At 37.6% G+C, this 21,735-nt stretch overlaps 1 protein-coding gene across 2 annotated transcripts in view; it reads right to left on the minus strand.

The window, feature by feature from the left end:
• Positions 1 to 21,735, minus strand: part of LOC111147979 (SUMO1/sentrin/SMT3 specific peptidase 2) — a 34,313-nt gene that overhangs the window by 5,181 nt on the left and 7,397 nt on the right. The window contains exons 3-15 of one of the 2 annotated variants that reach the window (XM_022504308.1): positions 21,295 to 21,428; positions 20,826 to 20,892; positions 18,636 to 18,726; positions 14,154 to 14,322; positions 12,270 to 12,373; positions 10,853 to 10,947; positions 10,371 to 10,422; positions 9,482 to 9,548; positions 7,719 to 7,895; positions 6,269 to 6,400; positions 4,811 to 5,014; positions 3,625 to 3,704; positions 617 to 701 (exon numbers count right to left, since the gene is read on the minus strand). In XM_022504308.1, coding sequence (XP_022360016.1) covers positions 617 to 701; positions 3,625 to 3,704; positions 4,811 to 5,014; positions 6,269 to 6,400; positions 7,719 to 7,895; positions 9,482 to 9,548; positions 10,371 to 10,422; positions 10,853 to 10,947; positions 12,270 to 12,373; positions 14,154 to 14,322; positions 18,636 to 18,726; positions 20,826 to 20,892; positions 21,295 to 21,428 — 1,457 coding nt within the window. Of the gene's footprint in view, positions 1 to 616; positions 702 to 3,624; positions 3,705 to 4,810; positions 5,015 to 6,268; positions 6,401 to 7,718; positions 7,896 to 9,481; positions 9,549 to 10,370; positions 10,423 to 10,852; positions 10,948 to 12,269; positions 12,374 to 14,153; positions 14,323 to 18,635; positions 18,727 to 20,825; positions 20,893 to 21,294; positions 21,429 to 21,735 lie in introns of those variants that run through there. The other variant, XM_022504319.1, reaches the window with a different exon arrangement.

Consider the following 21,735-nt stretch of genomic DNA (forward strand, 5'->3'; position numbering starts at 1 on the left):
TTCAAGAATGAACCCAGAGCCAATAAACTGGTAAAAGAATTCGGTAAATGCAAACAACCATTGTTTATAGCCAGTGATAATGGTGTGTGAATCATAGGCCTTTCCAACAGACAATCTAAAATAGTGGACAGCAACAGCATGTTCAATTGGCAGGAAGCAGATGAGTTGTGCGGCATGGGCCAGGGCCAGGGAGGAACTGGAGGGAAGGGTTCCCAAGGGCCATAAGGAAGCTCTTGGGGTGATGGGCATCTTCATTATCATGAATGTGATGATGGTTTCACATGTATATACCTATGTGAAAACTTGTCCAATGCACTTTTCTTATGTCAACTGCACCTCAGTAAAGATCTTAAAAAAAGAGAGAGAGTCGGATGCTTAAGCAACTGAGCCACCCAGGTGCCCCAGCATATTTAAACAAGAAATATAGGCGAAGAAGCAGATATCTTGGTGAAATGAATTTCTAAAGATTTAGAAGTAGATAATTAAGACATATACTTCAAGAGAATGCATGCCTAAGGGTTATGAGTGAGAGAGGGGAGGGAGGAAGCAAAGTCCACACAATACGCCAGTCAGTAAATACAACAAAGCACTTCAAATACAAATGATCATCACTTACATGTGGCTTCATGCTGTAGTGGGTCCACTCTAAAAGATTCAGATCAATATTCCTTTTGGTCTTACTTTCATCCTGTAAATACTGACTAAAAAAACAACAAAGAAGGAATATATTGATGAATCCCTGCAGAGACTTAACATTATGATTACAGACGGGCTATTCTCCAATCCATCTTCACTAGCTTTTTTAAAAATGTGATTGCTTTGGTTCTTAATATTTTTCCTGCTTACAAAAAATGTACATGCTGAGGCGCCTGGGTGGCTCAGTGTAAGGTTAAGACTCTTTCTTCAGCTCAGGTCATGATCTCAGGGTCCTGGGATCGAGCCCCACATTGGGCTCTCTGCTGGGCAGGGAGCCCACTTCCCCCTCTCTCTGCCTGCCTCTCTGCCTACATGTGATCTCTCTCTCTCTCTGTCAAATAAATAAAATATTTTTTTTAAAAAGTACATGCTTTAGAAAATTAAAACCTGTAAAATGTAAAAGGCAATAGCTTTTCTTAATAGCCATCCAGCAGTAATTACTAATAAGTTCGCTACGTATTCTTCTAGTTCTCCACTCCTCACAATTTAAAAACATAAACTTTATTTTAAAAAGTACTTCAAGGGGCGCCTGGGTGGCTCAGTGGGTTGAAGCCTCTGCCTTCAGCACAGGTCATGATCTCAGGGTCCTGGGATCAAGCCCCACATCAGCTTCTCTGCTCAGCAGGGAGCCTGCTTCCTCCTCTCTCTCTTTGCCTGCCTCTCCATCTACTTGTGATCTCTGTCTGTCAAATAAATAAATAAATCTTTAAAATAAAATAAAATAAAAAGTACTTCATTGCACTACTTGCTTTTTCTCACTTAAAAATGGATATAAAATGTGGGGCGATGGGTGAAACAGGTAAAGGGGATTAAGAAGACACTTACTGTGATGTGCACTGATTACATACAATGCTCTGTAATGGCTGAATCACTGTATTGACTACATTGTACACCTGAACCTAATATAACGCTGTATGTTAACTAAACCAGAAGTTAAAATAAGAAAAGATCTAAAACAGAAAGTAGCTATACTTGTGAGCACAGCATAACTAGAGTTGTCAAATTACTAAATTACATACCCAAAACTAGTATAACATTGTGTGTCAACTACACTTCAATTAAAAATTAAAGTGAGTATAAAATAAGACAAGTGGCCTAGAATCCCCCCCACAAAAAAAGCCTTTGCCATGAAAAGCGAAAAAAGGATGACTATTCTAAATTAGACTAAAGAGATATTACATCCACGTGTGAACTCTGACCGGCTTCCTGGATTAGGGAAAAAACTATAAAACATACCTGAGGAAATCAGAACATGAGCCAAAAATTACAAAGACTGCTAATATTCCTTTCTTAAGATTAAATAATTTATTTGAGAGACAGGGAGAGGGAGAAAGAATCTCTAGCAGACTCCCCACTAAGCGCAGAGCCCAACACGGCTAAGCACTAAATCCCACCACCCTGAGATCATGACCTTAGCCAAAAGCAAGAGTCACATGTTCAACTGACTGAGCCACCCAGGTGCCTCTGACGGCTAATTTTCTTAAGTGTGATAATGACACTGTGATTACGTAAGGGAACTTCCTTGTTCCTAGGAGATAGAGATACATACTTAAGTATAGTTTATCCAGATCTTCAGAGGGTTATCAAATGTAAGCCAGGCATCTCTCTTCTCACCCTAACCTTCCTGTAAAGGCAACCGGTGCCTGGACTGCACTCTCAGTGGGAGAAATCCCGCCCCCGAGCGGGTGGAGGTAGAAACTGGCTCTTGGGAGGCAACAATCTTGGATATTTCAAAGGTCTGTAGCCCTCTAAACCCAACAGACCGAAAGTCTTATTCCTTAGCACTATTTTCTCTTGTCATGGAGAAATTAAATTACATTTTTCTCTGAGGGGGGAGGTAATAATGGAAAAACAGGTTAAAAAAAAAAAGCTAAACTAGGAGCATCAGGAAAGGGAGTGGGCCTCAGATACCCACAGAAGGGAGAGGGAGAAAGAAAAAGCAAAGAGTGAGGTGTGAAAGAAGTACGATTTTTTTGTATTCTGTTATAATCAGGACACAAAACTCTGCTGTATGATTTCAGCAAGAACATGTCTATATATGTGATAATATGTATGTGTCTGTGCACATGTATATATGTGTGCATTTTATATACATCTTAAACAGAAAAGACTAGAAGGAAATAACAATTCAGTGTATCGTATAATTTTTTAAACTTTCTTCTCTTTAAACTTTCTATTCAAATAGTAAATAAAAAGTATCTTTTACACTAAGACAATACTGAAAAAGAGAGAACTGAACTAATTGTTATTAAAAACAAATATTCTTGTCATTCACTTAAGAGGTTCCTTACTAAAAAGTACCCTTATAAACTTATTCAAGTATCCTTACTAAAATTAAAAACGAGAACCCCCTTTTGCTTCCAGCGAGCAGAAGGGGTTCAAAACAGACTGCTCTTACTGAACTGCTTCCTCAATGTGAAATTCATGTCACCACTTTACACAGCTTAATAGTGGCTATGCTTTGAAGGCAGGTTTCTAGCAATTACTATTCGAAACCGTTGCCTACAAACCATAAGCTTTAACTTAAACGTTACCTCTTGGTTCTGAGATGAACCCAACTATCATGGAAAGCAGAGACATGAGCAGGTTTAAGAATTCGAGGAATAAGACCCTAGTTAACAGCTCTTCAGAACATTCAGAATAATGTGTCAATCCCAAAGAACCCTAATTCAAATCACAGGAGTCTAATAAGACATATTTTATATTACAATGCATGACAAACTTATTTCCAATGATGCTACTAAATAAAAATTCTCAGTTAAGATCAGATATTAGGGGGGTTTTTTGACCAGAAGATGAATTCAAGTCAATTCCTGAACAACTGGGAGAATAACCTTCGCCACCAGAGCCTCCCTGGATTAAACAGAAGATAGATCACCTAACAAGGGCATAATGACACAACAGTAAAGCTGTTCAGCCTTTACTTACAGGAGAATCTCACAGATCCTGTGGCCCTTTTGTCCCATAGAATCCAGATATTTAAGACACCTTTTTCTTAGGTCTATCACCTGTAACGGAAAAATATAACATCCAGAAACATCTTAATTAACCAAAACAGAATTTTATTTCTAAAAGGAAGAGCACCTTTTAAAAAGTCAATACAAGTACCAACATAAATATATTTCTAAGACACATTTTTTTAATTTTATTTTTTTTAAAGATTTTATTTATTTATTTGACAGAGATCACAAGTAGGCAGAGAGGCAGGCAGAGAGAGAGGAGGAAGCAGGCTCCCCGCTGAGCAGAGAGCCCGATGCGGGGCTCGATCCCAGAACCCCGGGATCATGACCTGAGCCGAAGTCAGAGGCTTTAACCCACTGAGCCACCCAGGCGCCCCTCTAAGACACATTTTTTAATAAAGTATCATATCATGAGATATGAGCTTCATTCTATAAAATTATATACTTCCAGTCCCAGGGAAAAGCCTAGAAACTTAACCAGCAAAACATTAGTCATCTTCTCAAAGTGATGAGATTTTTTTGTTCTTGTTTTTTTTTTTTTCTTTATACCTTTACTTTTCATAGGTCACGGTTTTTTTTGTTTGTTTTTTTTTTATAAATACCTTTACTTTTCTATAATAAAATGGTACCATCTTGTAAACAAAACTAAAGAAATCAAATAAAGAACTCATATGTGTACTAAAACTCTTTGCTGTTTTCCTGTATGCCATCTAGCTTTGTGGGTGTGAGATTATAATTTAATTTTTTATATTTTTTTCACACTATTCTTTTTTTTTTTTTTTTTATTTTTTTTTTTTTTTTTTTTAAAAAACAGAGATCACAAGTAGGCAGAGAGAGAGGAGGAAGCAGGCTCCCTGCTAAGCAGAGAGCCTGATGCGGGGCTCAATCCCAGGACCCTGGGACCATGACCCGAGACGAAGGCAGAGGCTTTAACCACTGAGCCACCCAGGTGCCCCCGCACTATTCTTTAAATTTAAATTCAGTTAATTGTCATATAGCTTTCTAAGTTGTTCAATTCAAGAACCAAGAAGGGGCTCTATAAGGTATGCCTTTATATATACTAACGGATTTTTAATTGGACAGAAAAGGGTAGCCTTCCTTATTCAAGAAAACAGCCATTATACAGACTCCAACAATTAACCCTCTCAACTCACCACCAGGCTCCAATGTACCTTCCGATGAATAGGCACCAGAATAAGTTCCTGTTCAAAGAGATTGACCCCTTTGGTCCATCTTTTCACTGCCTGGTAACCACCAGACTTTAATTTGGGATAGAAAAAAGTACTGAATGCATGAAGTGCTGGATACCCTTGCTTTTTGTTTCTTTCCACCAGAAGATTCATGTAAAAATTAATGACCTATAATACCAAGGGAATAAGCATCAGAACATGGCGAGTACATTACCAAAACTAAATTTCTACCTAATTAAATTAGGATGAATTAGAAAGTAAGAAGCTCCAGGAAAGGAAGGTACTAGAGATGGGGATGAAGGACTGTTTACAGCAGAATAAGGAAAAAAAAGAATGAATGCAAAATGGGAGGGCTTAAGGAGTAAAATTGTACTTTTGAAGCATGTGAGGAAAAGAGCTAAGGAACTCAAGGAGAAAGTCTTCAATAATGAAAAGGTGTACATAACTTCATCACATGAAAAAAATATGCAGAAATACTAACTAGAATTGAATTTTACTACTTATAAATTTTACTATATATAAAAAATATTAACTGGAAGAAAATACACCCAAATATTAGTATTTTGTTTATTTTTGAGTGGTGACACTTTTGAATGGTATTTTTCTTTTGCTTTTCCTGTACTTCTCAAATTTTCTATAATAAATATATAACATTTACAATGTAAAACAAAAACACTAGTTTTATAAGAATGTGTTTATATGTCATTAGTCTGGGGTGGGGAATAGGAAGGAAGGCAAAGGGGTAAAATGCAGGGACTTTGGGGAGTTAGGGAAAATACAGCTAAAATACATGCAAGAACTAAGAGCTTGTTCTAGCTAACTATGTAAGGACACAAGATGACAGTTTGGCAAATTTTTATAGTTATCACTCCAAGAAAAAGAAACATTTTATAGATACATGTATGCATAGTGATCAATCTATCCCTTTACTACTGGAAAAATAAAAAGGCTCTTGTAAGAATTCCTCTAAACTAAGTATCACTTGCTGCTTCTTTCTATTCATCAGCTACACCCAAGGTTATAAAAATGTCACTGAAGAGGTGCCTGGCTGGCGGAGTCAGCAAAGCATGTGACTGACTCTTGATCTCAGGCTCGTGAGTTCAAACCCCACACTGGGCACAGAGCTTACTTAAAAACAAATAAATAAAATTGTAAAAAAAAAAAAAAAAAAAAGTCACTGAAGACTACTAGTAAATAAAGTGGGGGATGAAACAAAGCACCGATGCAGAAGAGGGACACATGGCCAATCAAAGGCAGCGAAGAATCAGAACAGACCACCGTTTTAACATTTGAGATGTTTCTGTTTTAAATGAAACTAAAAGCTGCTTTCCCAACCCCTTACAATCACGTAGAAATTGCTCTAGTTATAGATGGCAAATAGTTAAGCATAATGATAGGATTGGGGGGAAAAAAACAACTTACTTCATCATTGAGCCAGTGATAGTTCTTTAAGGTCTGGATGTCACCTCGAGTGATTCGCAGCTTGAAAGCGCTACTTAGGACCTCATCCTGTGGGCCATGACCTAGGGCATTACTGATTTCCCTTTCCATGTCCTGAATTAGAAAGTCCAGAGGTTGTATTTTAAATAGAACCACAATCAGATTTCAAGAGTCTGAGGCTAAAACAAGTTTTTCATCTCTACAGTACAAAGCAGTTTTACTAACAGTTATAAAAATGTTAGTTCAATTACCAGCTTCTGGAAACAATAATTTGATAATAATATTTACATTTAAAGTACAGTTTCAATTATCCCACTATCCTTTATTGAGCACTATGAGCCAAACATGGTACCAGACCCTTGAAGCACATCAGTAATCCTTGCTTGTGGGAAAAGTATTATCACCATTTTATAGAAGCAGGGAAGCTCAGAGAACTTAGGTTATGTGCTCAAAGCCAGACAGTTACTAAAAGGAAGAGCCTAGCATGGAACCCGGGGTATCTAACTTTCCAGACTTTGCTCCTCTCACAATACTCTTTAAGTATTTTCACAATACTCTTCAAGTATTTTCACGTTTCCTTATTTACCTACTAACCTTTTATTTAAAATCATCAAAGTAATAGAATTAGAACCCCTTGGAGATCATACTATACAGTTTGGACATGAAGGGAATAAGCAAACAGGGAGAAACTCTGGTCTACCAACTGAGTCCTCACTGAATAGATAGCTTCATTATTCTGAAGAATTATGCAGATAAATGCATATTTAAGCTACTGAGATGAATCTATAAACCCAACAGAAATTAGTTTCATTCAAATATTTTAAATCCTGCTTCCTCCACTGCTCACAATTGTGCCGTTTTATGGATCTCTCCACTTCCATGTCCAATATATAGTAAGTGCTCAACAGGTTCTCACTGCATAGGACTGACTGATTACCACCTACTAACACAACACTGGAAAAGGAGCCAAGATATAGGCTCACTTTTAAAATGAGAATTTTTAACTACCTTCATTTCCTTGGTGTTTCAAGTAAGTTTTCACTATTTTCAAATGCAATAATCAATGATAGGGACATTTTAGTAAATAAGAATCACTTTTTAAAAATGCAATGAACTCATTCCTAATGCCAAACCCATACTATGAAACCCAAAATATTTGAAGAAAAATCTGCAAAGAACCCATTATATTCCAAGATATGTGACAAATATGTCTACTCACATTTGCTGAACATTAATCTGATCCCTTAGGCCACCTTCACAGATCACTAAAGATCAATGTAGCCAGTGACTGGACAGCCCTTGGACCTGATTTCTCTCATACACTCGTCCCTAGCCTGGAGAAACTCCTCAAAATAAAACATGTGTTCAATTCTTGGTAACTAAAGTCATTTAAAAACATGCCTCTTATTCTGATCAACACAAGAAACAATACCTCTGTAAGTTCAAGAAGATCCTCCATCCTTTTATCCCTCTCTTTGCCTGAGCAATGTTTTTCTTTTGTCTCAAGTATTGACATTTTCCTCCTGAGTAAGCCATTGCTCCCACTGCCCAGGCGGAGTCGGGCTGACACCTCTTCGGATAGGTCAGGTTCCAGCTGATGTCCCCTCCTCTGATCAAAAAAGTGTCTATATTCTATTGACATGTTTGATATTTACACATATAAACACACATAACACATGAAACACAGAACAGTGCCATTGTCCTGAGAGCTTTAGCGAATCTCCCAAGTAAGTGAAGGAGATTTTGTCTATCTGCCTGTCCCTGCAAGAGGAACAAAAAATGCTCGAGACCTAAGGCTCACAGGACACCTCAATTATAAACCATGAAACAGAACACTCATCACTCTCCCTGTAGGCAGCAAGAAAAGTATTTTCAGTTCTCTTAGGCCAATGAAAAATAAGATGGTTATAAGACATTTTGAAGTGTTTTAAAAAAGCAAAATCTATGACCCATAATCCTATCACTTGGAATAAAGTATTACTATCCTTATAATAAGTAAACTTGATCCATTTCATTTTTCTAAGGGAATTACTTACTACAGAAAAATGTACAAACATTTATGTACCACCTGATCTTTGTAAAATGAACACATATATAAGCACCATTCGGGCCAGCAAATAGAACTCTGCCAGCATTCCAGAAACTCTGACAATATCCTTCCTTATTGTGACCCTATGTGACCTTAAATAGTGAATTTAAGACATCGAGTAGCCCAACTTTTAAAATTAAGAAACTGAGTTAGCAAGAGAGCTTCAGACGAGAACTAGTGTCCAGAGGCCGAGCCAGTACTCTTCTCTCTAGTTCACGGCCAGGGATCCTGGCCCTAGGAAACCAGCAGCTACTGGCTCCAGACAGCAGAGCCTTCAGGTTCGGCAGAGAGAGAAGCACCAGGTAGTCTTTAGCCAGGTTCCAAATATACTCCCTCTCTGTGCTCTCTCAGCCATAATTTCCCCCCTTTCGCAGCTGGTGTTCCACAGGCGAAAAACAGTAACTCTATATAAAAGGCTTCACTCCAAATGACTGGGAACAGGGATGTTCAGAGACCTACACTCAACCTACATAGCGGTCTAATGGGAGAAGAAAAATCTGATTGAAGAGGTACTTCACATAAAGCAGCTCCCTAAATTTTGGTATTTCTATGTATCTAAAACGTGAAATAATCTAAAACCTCAAGTTTGCCTTTAATTTAGAAATGTATTTCTTTTGGATACAGACTGTTTAGCAAAACACTCTGCTATTATTTAAAATGTTGGTATTGTTATGGAGACCACAGAACACTTTTTATTCCAGTACTTACACCGAAAAATGTAAAATCCAATTAAGCATAAGATTGCTAAATTTTGAAATAAATCTGAGCTCCTGACTCTCAAAAGGTCCTGAACGTATCTTTCCTAGAAACCATATGGTTTTTTAAAATTCTCCAAAAGAAGCCAGGTACTACAGATAAGGGTTGGGATGGATACAAGTTGGTCTCGCTTACAAAAACAGTGGCTACTATACAGAGGTAAAAATCTGGGAATTCAGAAGGAAGCCAAAAGTTGTATATCTTCAATCCCTGCTGCTTTTTCAAAGAAAACGATCAAATTAGAAATCAAAGTAATATTTTTCATCTTTCTTTTCATGAACACCAATATTTTAACACAGGTCAGGTGAAAGAGTAAAACAACATAAAATTGAACTAGAGTTTCCACTTACACCTTCATTTTCAAGTCTGATTCCAACTGTCCTCTCTGTATCAGAAATTTTCCCCTTTGAACAACACCTGAGGAAAAATATTGGGAGAGTATATGCTGGATAATTTTAACTGGCACACATGAGACTAATTTTAGAAATAAGAGTTAATAATTTGTCAACAAAAACCACCTTGAGTTTATCTAGTCCTCTAAACCAAGGGTCAGCTAAATTTTTTTGAAAAGGATCAGAGAATAAATATTTTGGGCTTTGCAAATCTTACAGGTTTTGTTTTTGTTGGTGTTGTTTTTTCTTTTTTAAGTAACCGGTATGTCGAATTTGGGGGGCCCAAAGTCATGACTCTAAGGAACCCAAGATCAAGAGTCACATGCTCTACAGACTGAGTCAGCCAGGTGCCCCAAATCTTACAGCTTTTGTCACATCTTCTCAACTTACATCAGAGATTAAAAACAGCCAAACAGTATATAAATGAATCAGTGTGAATGTGTTCTAATAAAGCTTTACTTAAAAAAATAGGCAGGTGGATCAGATTTGGACAAAGGCCATAGCTTACCCCAAACTCTGCTATAACTATCATCCAAAATCCTAAAGACACACAGAACTGCCTTCACTGTTCTTATACTAGGGGTGCTAATGTCTACAGATACCCACTACAACCACACTCCTATCCAAGTAGCATCTGCATCTCCCAACCCCTAATGCCCAGGGCATAAGGGCACCCTCTGAGCTAGGGTGGGCATCTAACACAACAGCTACCCATGTACCCATTTTTGCTGACTAGCTACCAGAGCTAAGAAGAATTTAGAATTCTTTAGACATAGTTATTCATCAATATAGCTTATGAAGAAAATAATGGATCAAAAGAAAACTTAGAATGAACTGAACCATGTACCTCTTCTCAGTTCTCACTGAGCATAAAGGTCCCCTTGTTTCAACAACTCTGTCTGTGAAGATGATAAAGAAAAGATTGAATGTTTCCTTCTTTAATCAATAATACAGCTGGAATTTCAACTTACGCAGTTTCCAAAGTATCAAGACATTTACTTATCATTTAGTGCCATTTAGTGAATAGCTAGTGGAGAAATATAAAGAAATTAATAAAATAAATATTAAGAAACTAATTTTAGGCTCACAAAATACTTGCTTAGGTAGAAGCTAGGAATAATAATCAAGAGTTATCTTATGAATCTACTTCGTCCTGAAATAGCCTTTTTACTAAACTACTTATACTGGATAAGCCCAAGTCAAAGCCCTGGGGTCTCCCAATGTTTCAAACTTTGGTACGCCATCTTTCATTAGGATGTCATTTCTCAGTTTCATGTGCACGTGAACTAAGGTCAATATACGGAGATAGGGCTAGATCTGGGAACTCACATTGTTTTGGAACAAACTGAGTTGTTCTGACTCCGTGACTTTGCTCGTCCCCCCAGCCTTTGGTCTTTAATGTGTCCATCTGACTTCTTTGAGAGCTTAGGAACACAAAAAGTGAAGAAGGTCAGATACAAAAGGAAAGTCTACCATAAATATTATCTCCATCTGACAAGTTCCTTGAAACAGGGCTTACTGATTACCCTGTAACATCAAATTAGGAGAGGATGCAACATAGCACCATCTGGGACTGGGATACAAGGAGTGTAAGCCTGATGCTAATATTTTAGTCAAGTTACCCTAACCTCCAGTTTCAATGTTGGTAAAATTAGATGTTCTCAATCCCCAGCACCATCTCAACCAAACAACCTCAGTATGACAAAACTCAAGTTGAAAGATGAAATATTTAAAATGACATAATGAAATGGATCCTAAAACAATACAATAAAACCAGGAATGTAAACAGCAAAATAGTCTGAGGATTTTGCCAACATGACAGGAGCAAAAGCCCGTGAAGCATATTGCTGCTTCCAACAGGGGCCGGTCAAAACAGAGAAAATATTAACATTCTGCCTGAGTAAACAATTTGAAAAAAAAAAAAAGAAAGAAAAAAAAACCTCAACAAAAGTTAAAATTCCTAGACAAATAATCTTTTGCTATTTGTACATTCAACAAGCTAGACAGCCTTGTGACTTTTACCTTCAACTTGCCATTACATAATTTCCAGGATCCCCCAACCCCCACCATGTATTCTCATATCACTTGTTAGAATTCTCCTGTGTGCCTCAATCTTATACTCACATATTTTTTGTCCCTTTTTTACAGGTGAATATAAGGCCAGACATCAGCGCCTTCTGCTACTGTCATCTTTTGCCCAAAGCATTAGAATATTTAACAAGAAGTCTTATGAAGAAAACCTTCTATAACCTGGGGCAACTTTAATCTTACTTTTAATGTGGAGGACTTCCAATCATGCAAAAATGCATTTGCCGACATGCCACAGAAACTGTGTGTGTATCAGAGAGAAAGGCTAGGGGTGAGAGAGAGGGAGAACTGGGCAGGAAAGGAAAAGGAGGGGGAAAGAGACAGAAAAAGACAAGAGACTAAGGGAAATGTGTATGCTGAGAGGCTGAAAACACTCTGCTCCCTCAGAACTTGATTTCCACCTATAATTCTACTTTTCTATATCAGAGTTTCAAGAGTTCATGTGAGCAAAAGATCCTAAAGCTAACAGAAAAATCTATTTTGTAAAACCAGTGTGCTCTCTGTATCTTATTACTAGATACGCTGTTGAGGCAAACTATAAGGCTAGTTTTCTCAATGTAAATCTCTTTTTTCAACAAAGGCTTTCTCGTGAATCCCCTCTCCAAAAATAAGGAAAAAGATGTGTGGCAAAGCATTTACTTTGTTAGCTCATTTTTACCTGTGGTAAGTAGGAGCTACTGGAGGAACAGAGTTTCCATGACCACCTTCTTTAAGTCGCTCCAATAACCTTCGGTATTTCTCTCTTTCCTCTTTTTGAACACCCTAAATAAAAGAAAGGATGTCATTTAAGTTTTAACACATTAAAGCTATCATTAAATCATAAACAGAGACCAAGAGGTCAAATGCAGCCCACAGATGTGTTTTATTTGCCAGCACTTTTTAAATTTCTTGAATTACCAACTTTATAAATTTGAAAAGAAAAATCTAAAAATCTGCCCTCTTTCAGAAAACTGAATGGACAATCTGGAGCTGGGTAGGGCTATTTTCCTTAGATGGGCCACTCGCTCCAGCCCACCCCACTCATTTATGTTATCTGCTAGACTCTGATGGCATCTGGGGTTTTGACAGTTTTTGTCAACCACAAAAAACTCAACAGAAATAATCCACCTGCGTATTCAGAACATTCAGGTTCCAAAATGGATCTGGTCTCATCAGGGTCTCCAATGACTTCCACCACCAGAGCAAGCAGACACTTCCCTCAGCCCTTATGTCACTTGACCTCTCTCTCTCCAACACCTCACCCTGCTGACCTCCCTTTGCCTTCCTAGATAATACACTCCTGATTTCTGATCTTCTCCGTCTCCACTGCCAATTATTTCTTCTGCTTGCCCTCAAATGCCGATGGTCTGCCCATTATCTCTTCTCTCACACTACATTCTCTCCCTGAGTAACTCTCTAGCTCCCCTGATTTATCAAACACCAATACATAGAAGATTCAGAAATGCATCTCTAACCCTGCCTTCTTCTCATTTCTCCCATCACCTATATCCAAGAGTCTATGAGACAGGTCTTCTTGAATGCTTCACAGGCACTTTAAACAATGTCCAAAACTAAAGTCATCATCTTCCCACTAAACACATAGGGTATCTTTGCCAGTGACACATATCTATCCAAGACTGAAATCTGAGACTCGGGCTCTTCTAACTTTATATTATCCTTACCCAATGAACATGGACTCGCTAATATTACCGTTAATATTTCTAGAATATATCCTGTATATACCCTATATTTTTGCTCAGCCCCATCTCTGACTTCTCATCTAAGAGATACTGAAGCCTCCTTCAGTCTGTTCCTCTCTCTGCTTGCCTCTGTTGATTACAACTATTTAGGTACAAGCTCCTAGGGGACAAAGACCACATTTTATTCAATTTTTGAATTGCTGACAACGAGCACAACACCTGGACCTCCAATAACTCTCTGACCAACGAAACTAAATGGCTCAGAAAACCATCTGGCAAACTGCAATAGGTGATGGTCCTGGGAAATACCAAGTACAGGAATAATTCTAAATTCTCCTAGAATAAGCAAAGATCTCAGGAGAGAAGTAAAAAGAAGATTGCTGATGAAGATATCACACTAAGTGCCCTGAAAAAGGAAAAAGTGGGCACGTTCACTGTTTAATTCTCTTACGCAGTCACAGTTATGCCTTATAAAAGAAACAAGTTAGTAGAAGAATTCAAATACCCAAAAGGAACAGAAACTTCTCTCTCCCTAGCATGATTCCTTTTTCTGTCCTATGGCGAAAAAAAATCTGAAAATTGATGAATTATGTATTTATACAGTATCTCCAGAAGGGTACATACAAGTATATCAGTGGTTACTTGCTAACCATCAGACAGGGTGTAGGGTCAGGTACTGGAAGGGAGACTGGGAAATTTACAGTCACTGGACACCTTTCCATCCCTTTTGAACTCTGTATCCCAGTACACTTATTACTGATTCCCTGGAAAATTCATAAACTATTTTTTAAACCATTTTAAAACTATTTTTAAAACTCTATTTTTAACTATTTTAAACTATTTTTTAAGCTAAAAGGGCTTACCTCCTCCACGGTACAGTGGGGACGCCTCAGACCCTTGCCACCCTCTTCAGAAATCATCTCTGTTACAACCTGTTCCTGAGGCTTCCAGGTTAAGGAACTCTCTGAAGGGCCTTTGCTATGACGACGGCCACCTGGTCTTCTGTTATACCCCTCTGAGTTCAAAGTAAAACTGCGAGACAGAAAAAAAGAAAAGAAAAAGTTACCAACAAACTCCTTAAATTGCTGAAATTTAAGCTCCCAGAACATCCTGTGATTAAGCTATCTGTCCGAGGTTAAGCCTGCTCTTGTCAAATCAGACAACTACCTGCCATTCACAAAAGTTAAATCTATCTCTAGACCAGAGGGCACCCCCTCCACTATGGAATGTCTGTCTGCGGTCACCAGGACTGCCACACGAAAGCCTCTGCCTTCTTCTTCGTGCCCAACTGTCCAACCACAATTCTGGATTTAGCTCTCCTGTGACACACACCCTCCTCTGGTGCTACACTTTTCCTTTAGTACCTGGCACCACTGGAATTAATTACTGGTGTCATTATTTAATGTGTACAACCCACACTAAACTTTAAATTCCATGAAAACAGAGATTACATCCTTTCACTATTGTATCCTAGTACAGAATCTAGGCCAAATGGTACTCAGTAATTATCTCCTGAATGCTACATTAATAACCATTAAAGAAATGGAAGCCATGAAGCCCCCACCTAGTCCTTGTTGCTGCTGACAGAGCCTGCCTCTCCTGCACTTACCAATAATGTGTCAAACTGGTGTCTTACCCATCTTGATGTGATTTTTTATTTTTTTAAGATTTCATTTATTTGACAGAGACAGAGAGACAGCCAGAGAGGAACACAAGCAGGGGGAGTAGGAGAAGGAGAAGCAGGCCCCCCACAGAGCAGAGAGCCCGATGGGGGCTCGATCCCAGGACCCAGGGATCATGACCTGAGCTGAAGGTAGACACTTAACGACTGAGCCACCCAGGCACCCCGATGCAATGTTTTCAAAAGGTTAAACCACCAATGTAGTATTTTTACCAAAACAAACTAACAAACAAAGCAAACAGAACTGCATAATCTTGAACAAGTAATGAGTAAACATCAGACAAAATTAGAGAACATTCTACGAAAGAAATACCTTCTACTCTTTAAAAATATCCATGCCATCAAAGATAAAGAAAGGCTAGGGAACTGTTCCAGATTAAAGGAGACCAAAAAGACATGAAAATTAAATGTACTACATGATCCTGCACTGAATCCTAGACCAGAAAAAAATCATCTCTATAGGGACGCCTGGGTGGCTCAGTTGGTTAAGCAGCTGCCTTCGGCTCAGGTCATGATCCCAGCGTCCTGGGATCGAGTCCCACATCGGGCTCCGTGCTCATCAGGGAGCCTGCTTCTCCCTCTGCCTCTGCCTGCCATTCTGTCTGCCTGTGCTTGGTCTCTCCCCCCCCTCTCTCTCTGACAAATAAATAAATAAAATCTTTAAAAAAAAAAATCATCTCTATAATGGAAAAATTTAAATGAGATTACATAATAGTATTGTATCACATTAAATTTTCTGATTTTGCTTCTCTATGATTATGTAAGTGAATGTCCTCACGTTTAAGAAATAAACACACTCAGGGGCGCCTGGGTGGCTCAGTGGGTTAAAGCCTCTGCATTCGGCTCAGGTCATGATCCCAGGGTCCTGGGATCGAGCCCCTCATCAGGTTCTCTGCTCAGCAGGGAGCCTGCTTCCCCCCCCCATGCCCGCACCCTCTGCCTACTTGTGATCTCTGTCAAATAAATAAATAAAATCTTTTAAAAAAATCTCTTATAAAAAAAAAGAAACCCACTTATGCACTTATGATTAAAGGGACATGAGTCTAAGAGACTCAAATGTTTCAGAAAAAAATTCAGGTATATATGACAGAGCATGAAGCAAATATGGAAAATGGTAACAACTGATGAATCTGGGTCAAATGTACTCATTTGCAGAGTTTTAAATACATGAAGACAATACTGACATAACTAGATGGAGAAATAGACAAATCCATAATTATAGTATAAAATATCAACACTCCTCATTTATCAATCAGCAAAAAAATAGAAAATCAGTAAGACCTGTAAAACATCATCAGCCAACTTGACCTGTGTGGCAATTATAGAACATTCCACCCCCAACAACAGAATACATATTCTTTTCAAGTTCACGCTGAACATTACCCAGACAGACCATATTCTAGGACATAAAACAGATATTAACACATTCTAAAGAACCGAAATATACTACAGCGTATCATCTAACTCTAATGGAATTAAACAAGAAATAACAAAATGATACTTGTTCATACTTTCTCTCTTAGCCCTACAATCAGCTATTTATCCAACTCCAAAGAGGCTGCTTTTCAGTTAATGTCTCATTCTTAAACAGGAATGGAGGGCCAAACTTAACCAGATATTTGAACAAAGACTCTAATACTGAAAGATAACTTCATCCCCATGTTCACCTAAGCATTATTTACCACAGCCAAGACATGGAAGCAAGCTAAGTGTCCATCGATAGATGAGTGGATAGAGAAAATACACATTGAAATGAAATGTTATTCAACCATAAAAAAGAAGGAAATCCTGCCATTTGGAAAAACACAGATGGACCCTGAGGGTATGCTGTTAAGTGAAATAAGACAAAGACAAATATGATTCACTTATATGTGGAATCAAAAACGCAAATAAAGCCAAACTCATAGGTACAAACCTCCAGTTATCAAATCAGTAAGTCATGGGATGTAATGCACACCACAGTAACTACACTTAATACTCATGTTGTATATTTGAAAGTTACTGAAAGAGCCGATCTTTAAAGTTCTCATCACAAGAAAAAAATTTATAATTCTGTATGGTGATAGACATTAACTAAGCTTATTATAGTAATCCTTTCAATAATATATGCAAACATCAAATCATTATGTCGAAATTAATATATTATAGCTCAACAACAACAACAACAAAAGACTCTAATATGAAAGAAAAGACCAAAATAAACCAAAGTGGGGAAAGGAATTCAGAGGAAACAAAGTAAGGAGATGAAGAAATTTTAAAATAAATTAATGGTTCTAGAGAGATAAGAAAAGATATGGCATCCATCTTTGCCTCTTTTTTTTTTTTTTTTTAAAGATTTTATTTATTTGACAGAGATCACAAGTAGGCAGAGAGGCAGGCAGAGAGAGAGGGAGGAAGCAGTCTCCCTGTTGAGCAGAGAGCCCAATGCGGAGCTCGATCCCAGGACCCTGGGATCATGACCTGAGCCGAATGCAGAGGCTTTAACCCACTGAGCCACCCAGGTACCACCTTTTTTTTTTTTTTTTTAAGTAATCTGCCCAACAGGGGTCTTGAACCCACAAACCCCGAGATCAAGAGTCACATGCTCCACCAACTGAACCATCCAGGCAGACCCTTTTTTGCCTCTTTTAATAAGAATAAGATTCTTAGAGCAAGGAAAAAAACCGTAAGAGGAAGGAGCAGGAGGACTCTTCTGACTTAAAAACTATGACATCAAAAAAAAAAGAAAAATCAGTAAAAGAATTCTTTTTTCGGGGAAAGGAGAGCAACAAAAGAGAATACATACAAAATTTAGATCAATCAGATCAATATAGAGAAAAATTAGAAAAATAATATCCAAGCAACAGAAATTCTAGAATGTGAGAACACAGAAAGGAAAAGAAAACTACTACTAAAAGAACAGTTCACAAAATTGATGTGTTCAGTATATGAAAATTCATCATGGTTTCTGCATTTTCCATATGCATATTATACTTCAAAAATAAAGTTTAGGGAAAAAATAAAGTTTAGGGAAGTTGGGTGGGGGGGATGGGTAAAACAGGTGTTGCGGATGAAGAGTACACTTAGCATGATGAACACTCAGTAATGTGTAGAATTGTTTAATCACTAGATTATAAACCTGAAACTAATATAATACCGTATGCTAACTAAACTGGAATTAAAATAAAAAACTTAATGAAAAAAACCAAAGCTTAGAGGTGCCTGGTGGCTCAGTCAGTTAAGTGTCCAACTCATGGTTTCAGTTCCAGTTGTGATCCCAGGGTCATGGAACTGAGCCCCGTGTGGGGCTCCACAATCAGCATGAAGTCTGCTGGAGATATTCTCCCTCACCCTCCCTCTCTGCCCCTTCCCACTGCTTGTGCGCTCTTTCTCTCTCTCAAATAAATAAAATTCTTGAAAAAAAAAAAATAAAGTTTAGAAGTGAGCAAATCTTTTTTTAAAAAGTTTTCAAAATCACACGCTATAAGCATAGGCTGTTATGTAGAGAAAGTAACACACACCTGAATTCAAATCTCTCAATAGCTGTATGATATCTGGGAAGTCAATAACCTCAGACTACTTACTTAACAAGCTTACATAACAGAACAAAACTGGGAATGCCTAAGAGAGAACACCCAATAAGTGCTAAGTTTCCATTTACAAAAAGGCAGGATTTAACACTTACCCAAAGGAAGGCAGGACTCTGCGGGGCTGATCTCGGGTTACAGTCACTCTGATCTTTGGATAGTCACTTATTCCGTTAGGAGATTTATTACCTATTTTAAAAATGCATTTGTAATTATAAAACACACACACACACACAGACCCCAAACCTTTGAGCAGTCTGCATGAGAAAATCTGTGAACAGTCTACATTATAGAACTAAATATCTTATCCTTTCAAATGCCATTACCATACAGAGATCCAGCACAAAGTGTAAAAGTTGAAGAAAAAGCAACAGCACTTTGTTTCTCTTTGAACTCAGAGGGACAATAAAAATTCACAGGTAAGCTTTTATAGTGTCCCTGTCTGGGACCATCAAGAAGCATGAGGAACTCAATGATTACAAACTCCATGTAATCTACCCAAATTGAGTGAGTTGTTCAAATCATTTCTTTTTCCCAAGAAAACAGAAGTATTTTTAAACAAAAACCTGCTATATGTTACCACATTTCACCAGAAGCCTCAAGCACTTGTGAGATGGTTACTGGACTTTATAAAAGGGTAACCAAACTCTCATCAGTCACATTTACTGCCGCAGCTACTGTACAGCCGAGGAGCCCCTGAGGACTCCAAAGTGTAAAGAGATCTAAAACTGAAAGTTTTTTCGTGAAGTCTGTGGCAGCAGAACTTAAACTGACTTGAATTCCTTTATGTGCAAAACCTGATTTGAACCAATGTTCAATTCTAATGGTACTTTTTTTAAACAATATTCAAAAAAAGACAATATATTTAAAATATGAAAAATTCTAAATTCCCCAACACATTTTCAAGGATTTCAAGTAAGAGACTGTAGACCTCTTTATACAAGAAACCTGCCCCCAGAATACCTGTGCTTCCCCAACAAGGCTACACGAATGCACAGATAGACAGTGCTGATGCCTCAGTCACAAGACAAACACACCATCCCTTCCATATGTCCATTTTAATAATAATGTTTAACATTTACATATTCAAACAATGTGAATAGATTATAAAATCTAATTTGTATTAACTTTTAAAATGAAATGAAAGACTCCAAAAAAGTATTATCTTTGTTCCAGGTCCTTTGGAACTAGATTCTCAGACTCAGGGGTATGCGTTTACTCCCCTTTGCTCTTCTCTGCCACCAGAAATACCTTACTTAAAAAGCTTGAGAAGGAAACTTACTACTGAAAAGTTTTTATCATTTCCTTAGTTTCTTCCACTTTGTCAAATGGAAGTCAAAGTGGAAGACTTTTCTAAGTCTTTTCTTAAAAAAGCCTCCACAACTTTTCTAAGAGCTCTTATCCCTTTATCTCAAACTTTATAGGCTGTGTGACATAGATCTCAGCCATTATCAGGATCCTGGATTCTTCCTGTTTTTCCCCATGATAGAATTTTATACAGTTATGTACAATAACTGTTTTCTGGATTCTTCCTCTTTTTCCCCATGACAGAATTTTATACAGTTATGTACAATAAACAATTCAATTTTGGGTTCCAAGAATGACATGGAGGTTCCTAATCCATAAAACTATGAGAACTGGAAACCTAAAGTTGCTCCCCAATCAGATGATGTCCTTCAAAGACAGGGTTTTATCATTATTTGTTTTGTTTTGTTTTTTTCATTTCTTTTCAGTGTTTCAAAATTCACTGTTTATGCACCATACCCAGTGCTCCATGCGAAACATGCCCTCCTTAATACCCACCACCAGGCTCATCCAAGCCCCCCACTCCTCCAAAACCCTCAGTTTGTTTCTCAGAGTCCACAGTCTCTCATGGTTTGTCTCCCTCTCTGATTTCCCCCAACTCACTTCTCCTCTCCATCTCCCAATGTCCTCCGTGTTATGAAAGGTTTTATGTATTATTTTGTCCTTTTGTTATTCTTGATAACCTAACACATGCCTGACACTGAGTAAGCTCTCAAGAAATGTTTTTATTTGTTTTTTTTAATGAATGAACTCTGAACCAACTCATATTAAGGACATTCATAATACAAATAGAAAACACAAACAATAAATTCAATGACAATTCTAAAAGAAAACTATTCAATAATTTTTAGAAGGTAGACAGAATATGTGTGTGCTCTCATCCCAACCCAAATCAGTGTTTGTTTTCCTTTCATATTCTCAAAACTCAGAAAACAGAGGCAGAAAGAGATATAGGAAAGTAGAAAGATTTTTGACCACCTCACCCAGTTTCAGCATGTTGTTCCAGGATCCAGAACCTGTCAGTTCACAAGATGAAGAGTTCGAAAATACCTTAAAATCAAATAGAATCACCTCTGTAGTATCTCAATTTTAGAATTTAAGTAAGTTTTTAATATAAAAAAAAAAATCACTCTATTGGTGATTCTTTCACTAGCTCACAGAAGAAACATTATCAGTAAGACCAAAGTTTAATTGGTAAAGACTCGCAAAATTATGTATAAAATAACAATTTCAGGTCTTTACATATACTTACACAAGAAAAGCAGATGTATTAGTAATTGGGCTCTTTACAAATATTTTTTCTTGGCCTTTATATCAAGGCCAATAAAGACATCAATATTTCTGGAAAGAAATGTCATTCCACTAAATTCCTAAAAAGAATATTTCTGAATTTTAACTTTAATGATTAAGTACAAAGATCAGTAACCCCAATGTAACACTATCCCCACTGACCTCTCCTGAAGGGGCCACATTCCGTGTTCCATTACAAGCAGAAGTTACCATGGGTTTTGTGGTCAGCTGGAATGGGAATCCAAATAAGCTGGCAGCATTGTAGAGACTGGTTTTGACTTGGTGAATGAAATAATCTAGACAATATAATATAGATTATACATATATATAGAGTAATAAACTTCTAGCAAAAAAAATAAATTATATTTTAGAAAAGGCCTCTCTCAATCTCTATTAGAAGTCCAATTTTCAATCACTGAAATAAGAAGGTATCCATAAAAGTAATTTTTCTCCTATCTGAATAAGTAGATTTCCAGTATTGTGATTCTGGGATTTGGGGGTTGTTTTGTTTTAGGTAGGCTCCACACCCAACATGGAACTTGAACCTATGACCCTGAGATCAAGAGTCACATGCAGGGCAACTGGTTGGCTCCATGGGTTAAG

Source organism: Enhydra lutris, unplaced genomic scaffold, assembly GCF_002288905.1.
Source record: "Enhydra lutris kenyoni isolate GAN:26980312 unplaced genomic scaffold, ASM228890v2 scaffoldscaffold2, whole genome shotgun sequence".
NCBI classification, from domain to species: Eukaryota; Metazoa; Chordata; class Mammalia; order Carnivora; family Mustelidae; genus Enhydra; species Enhydra lutris.